The following is a 4,672-nucleotide window of genomic DNA, read 5'->3' as shown; positions in this document are numbered from 1 at the left end:
TGGTTCAAAAGAAGCGAAACGTGCAGAGAGGGAACGGGCAGCCTGTCTGGAGCTATGAGAAGCCTCTAAGTTTCACTTTCACTTGTGCCTGCCTCTGTTATGATGTTTAACCAGAAGCCGGGGGGGGGGGGGCAGGGGGAGGAGCTCTCTTCTTGGAAACACACAGGCTGAGAGGAATGAGCCTGTCGAGACGAGGCGTCTATAAAGAGGACTCCTAACGTGTCCCCAGCTTCACACAGACAACAGCAACGCGTACGGGAGAAGCGCTCTAACCGCGGCCGAGAAAACAAGCTCGCCAGACGGATGTAACCTGGGAGATTAGCCGGCACTCTCTCCGCCTGTTGGGAAATACTTTTCAGATTGCAGACTAAACGGACTTTTTTAACAGCTGCAGCAGTGACTTAGAGCAAAACGGTAAGAAGACTGAGAGGCAGCTGCTGTGCCAAACACTGATTTGAAGGTTGGCCGTGGTCTTGCAGCCTGCGGCCATCATGCCTGCAACATGTTGTATGCTGCAGTTCAACATGTGTATCTTGTCGTGCAGTTGAGGGGATGCAGATAAACTGGACCACACACACACACACACACACACACACACACACACACACACACACACACACACACACACACACACACACACACACACACACACACACACACACACACACACACACACACACACACACCAAAAGGTTGGTTTACTGAATACAATCTAATAATTTGTGTCACTGTCTACATCCAAGTAATCTGTCTGATCCAAGTAAGAGAAGGAGGGAGGGGGAGAGAGACATTGAGAGAGCGAGAGAGAGAGAGAGAGAGAGAGGGGGGGGGGGGCAATAACCCAGTGAGTTTGAGAGAGACAGGGAGAGAGCAAGAACCAGGTGTGAGGGAGAGATAGAGAGCAAGAACCAGGTGAGAGAGAGAGACGTCTGGGATCACTACTTCTTAGGAATCCATCCCATGTTTTGGTCACATTAGTAATATGGAGTTGCAGAGAATTCGTGGTGTCATTGAAGACAGCAAAGAGATGAATCATACAGGACAGGCCTACATGTCACAATAGTCTGGCTTTGTGGACTGACTCAGGACAGACAGACAGTGTGATGCATGTCTCAGGTGCGTCTCCGTCACTTTGTGGATTACCTCTGATGTCAGCAAAGCGCTTTGCTCCAGGCTGCAGCTTTCTCTCTTCGCCACCAGCGTGTTCAGTCAGTTTACTACTTCTATTGTCTTTCAGGAATATCCAATCCATCCCTATCATAAACAGTGTTGGGGTAACTCATTACAAAGGTTTTACTTTCTTTTACTAGTACTTTTAGCGGTAACTCAGTAATATAACTTATTACAAATAGGATTTCCGTAATATTATACCAGTTACTTTGTCAAGTAACACAAGTTACAAATTGAGTTTAATTTTTAAAAATCAAAGCACATATTTAAATAAAGATACAATCATTTCCTAATGAAATTGTGTGTTTTTATGCAAATAACCACTATAGATGACAATAACAAAAGAAAAGTAAAACATTTTGAATTTTGGACTTTGGGGTGAAAGTAATGTAAAAGTAGTATAATAAGTAACAAGTTACTCTACACAGACAGTAATATTGTAAAGTAACGTATTACTTTCAAATGAAAGTAACTAGTAGTATATTACATTTTGAGAGTAACTTGCCCAACACTGATCATCAAGTGATTATGTAGGACAAAAGAAACAGTCGTGTTAGCGTACAGTAACACTCAGGCTGTGGCTGACATCTGCTGACGCTATTCTAGCCAGTCATAAAGTGCATCACAGTCAGTAACACATCCAGCGTATCACAGTCAGTAACACGTCACAGACTGGAAACTGGAACGGCCTTTCTAACCACACTCAGAGCAAGATAACTGACCACCCCCCCCCCCCCCCCCCGCCCCCCCACATCCAAAAATAACCGGTGAAAGTTTCAGGTACTTTATAAAAGATGTTATATTACCGGTTATTCATGTACCACTATGTTAGGGAAATGTTTTCTCTTCCTTGTGAAAAATAGCTTTTTGTTCTTAGAGAAGAGGATTGCACTGGACAGCAACACTATGCCAATTATTAATTATTGCCAAGTCCTTCCATGGTAACCTTGTGAGACTTAATGTTGAAGATGTCAGTAGTTCTGCCTGTTACAATGCCTTGGGCTGCCATTGTTCATTGGAGTAAGAGTTTGGATGCTAACCCTCTGTGTGTCTGTGTCTCCATCAGGATGTCAGAGCAGTGGGTAGAGATGGGAGAGGGTCTGGGGCCGCTCTCCCCTGTAGGATGGTAGCCGGCAGCGCTGTGGACGGCCACACCAAGACACAGCTGTCTTCCTCATCCTCATCATCCTCCTCTTCATCCACTCCCTCATCCTCCTCGTCCTCTCTGTCGTCGTCGTCAGCACGCCGGCCCCAGCTCACCCTCGGCCCCCGCCAGCAGCCTCAGCCACGGGACGACGGCCCGCCGCACCCGCGGGAGCTCCGCCCCCCGCCTGTCCCCGCCCCCCCCATCTCCACCCACTTCCCGCCCTTCCGCTGCCCCAAGGACTTCCGGCTCATCACGGAGACCGCCGCCAAGCTCGAGCGCAGCGGCTTCTACTGGGGCCCCCTGGGGGTGGAGGAGGCGCACCGCATGCTGCGGGAGGCGCCGCTCGGCAGCTACCTGGTGCGCGACAGCCGGCAGAAGGACGTGTTCTTCACGCTGTCGTACCGCGCCGAGAGCGGCCCGGTGAGCGTGCGCATCGTCTACAGGGCGCAGAGGTTCGGGCTGGCGGGCAGCGGGCGCTCCTTCCCCACGCTCTTCGCCCTGCTGGAGCACTACGTGGCCTCGCCCAAGCAGACCCTGAGGCTGCCCTACAGGCGATGGCTGCCCACGCTGCAGGAGCTGTGCCGCCAGCGTGTCATGGAGGCGTGCGGCGGCGGCGGGGGGAGGAGCGTGCCCGAGCTGCCCGTCAACCGCGTGCTCCAGGACTTTCTGTTGGAGTTCCCCTTCAAGCTGTGACGACCGTGCAACGTGTGACCGCGTGGACGCTCTTATTGTTGTTATTATTAACAAGGTGGTGTTTACCAAGTAACGGGCACCCGCAGTGGGGAGGGCCCGTCCGACGCAGGTCGGAGGTGAAGACTGAATCGCCGTGGGGACACTTGAACGCGACGCTCCGTTTTGTGCTGAAACGCTGCGAAACGAATCGTACGGGACACTCTTCTCCAAGTCTGGCGTTCTCCCAAGTGTTGCTTTTGGACATTTCAAGAAACGTGACCTCCACACTCAGAGACGTGACCTCCACACTCAGAGACGTGACCTCCACACTCGGAGACGTGACCTCCACACTCGGAGACGTGACCTCCACACTCAGAGACTGGAGCACGGACCTCAGCTCGCTCGCATGCCATCCCCAAAAGCGGGAAAACGCTGCATTAAGAGAAAACTACACGGGCGGAGTTACGACGGAGACGGAAGACCCGCACGATTCAGCCGTGGGGTTTGTTGTTGCCCGTCTATGTCCGCCGGTGGCCCGAAAACCTGTCCGTAGAGGAACACCCACGGCATCTATATGGCGGACTTTGTTCAGAACGCAGCGGGCTCGTAGAAGCCAGACGTGGCAGAGAGTACGGTTGAAATGGCCACGGGCCGGCGACTACGGGCCGGCGACTACGGGCCGGCGACTACGGGCCGGCGACTACGGGCTGGGTTTTGTAGCAGACTTGAAGACTCTAATGTGAATGTTTACATGGTACACGATCGCTCCAACACCATTCAGCATCCTTTTTTCAATCTATTTATTTATAAGTCTTTCACATTGTGGATGTCAGATGGTTTTGGACTCATCGGATCGGTTTCTTAGTCGTACTGTATGCAGGCAATATGTCTGATTGTCTCTGTTCTGTCTGCCGGGCAGACGCAAACCGCACAATTGTCTACTGAGGAATATTTTTTTACCACTATTATTCTATTTTATGGAAAATAAAACAGGGATTTTAAACAATTCACTCACTAAAGTTCTTCTGTCTTTGTTGTTTTTGACAGTTTGTCGTGTGTAGGCAGGTGTTCCTTATAGCAAGTGGGGGAGAAGTTAGGGGTGGAAAGGGGGGTGGGACAGACACAAAGGTTATTATAGTTAGCGAAACTAAAAACTAGAATTAGGTGTGGGGGAAAAAAATATTTGAATGAAATGAAATACAAAGGAAAACTACACTTTGGTCAAATGTGTCACAACACAACAAGCATGAGGAGGAATTGGGTCATAATGTTTATTGAGACTGGGATGTCTACATGACTGTGAGTCAACTGCCTTCACAAAGTGGTGTGTTTGTATTGTAATGCCTATTCTGAACCTCTTAAATCTAGTCCCTGACAAATACCCCATATATCCCCCATATTATTAATAAATACATACATAAATAAATCCTCAAATTAATAACAACTAAACTAAAACTACATAAAAAAAAAAAAAAAACGAAACTGAAACTAGCCAAACCCACTCTGGATACTAACTGAAACTAAACAACACAAAATAAAAACGAATGAAAAATACAAAACTACAATAACCTTGGTCCCCTGCTATGTCAGGCACTGCCAGTGACAATCTGACAGGAAGAGTGACAGCGCAGCGTACAGTACTGTCACTCACCACACTGACTCATCTCTATAGGATAAAGTGAT

At 49.1% G+C, this 4,672-nt stretch overlaps 1 protein-coding gene across 1 annotated transcript; it reads left to right on the top strand.

Annotated features, from left to right (window-relative positions):
- Positions 1-249: 249 nt before the first annotated feature.
- socs1a (suppressor of cytokine signaling 1a) lies at positions 250-3,994 on the top strand. Its single transcript, XM_083649470.1, has 2 exons — positions 250-414; positions 2,237-3,994. The coding sequence occupies exon 2, from the start codon at positions 2,294-2,296 to the stop codon at positions 3,008-3,010; it is 717 nt and encodes a 238-aa protein (XP_083505596.1). The 5' UTR covers positions 250-414; positions 2,237-2,293; the 3' UTR covers positions 3,011-3,994.
- The last annotated feature ends 678 nt before the right edge of the window (positions 3,995-4,672 follow it).

Source organism: Poromitra crassiceps (genome assembly GCF_964638095.1).
Source record: "Poromitra crassiceps genome assembly, chromosome: 13".
NCBI classification, from domain to species: Eukaryota; Metazoa; Chordata; class Actinopteri; order Beryciformes; family Melamphaidae; genus Poromitra; species Poromitra crassiceps.
This window is presented reverse-complemented; position numbering and strand designations above follow the sequence as displayed.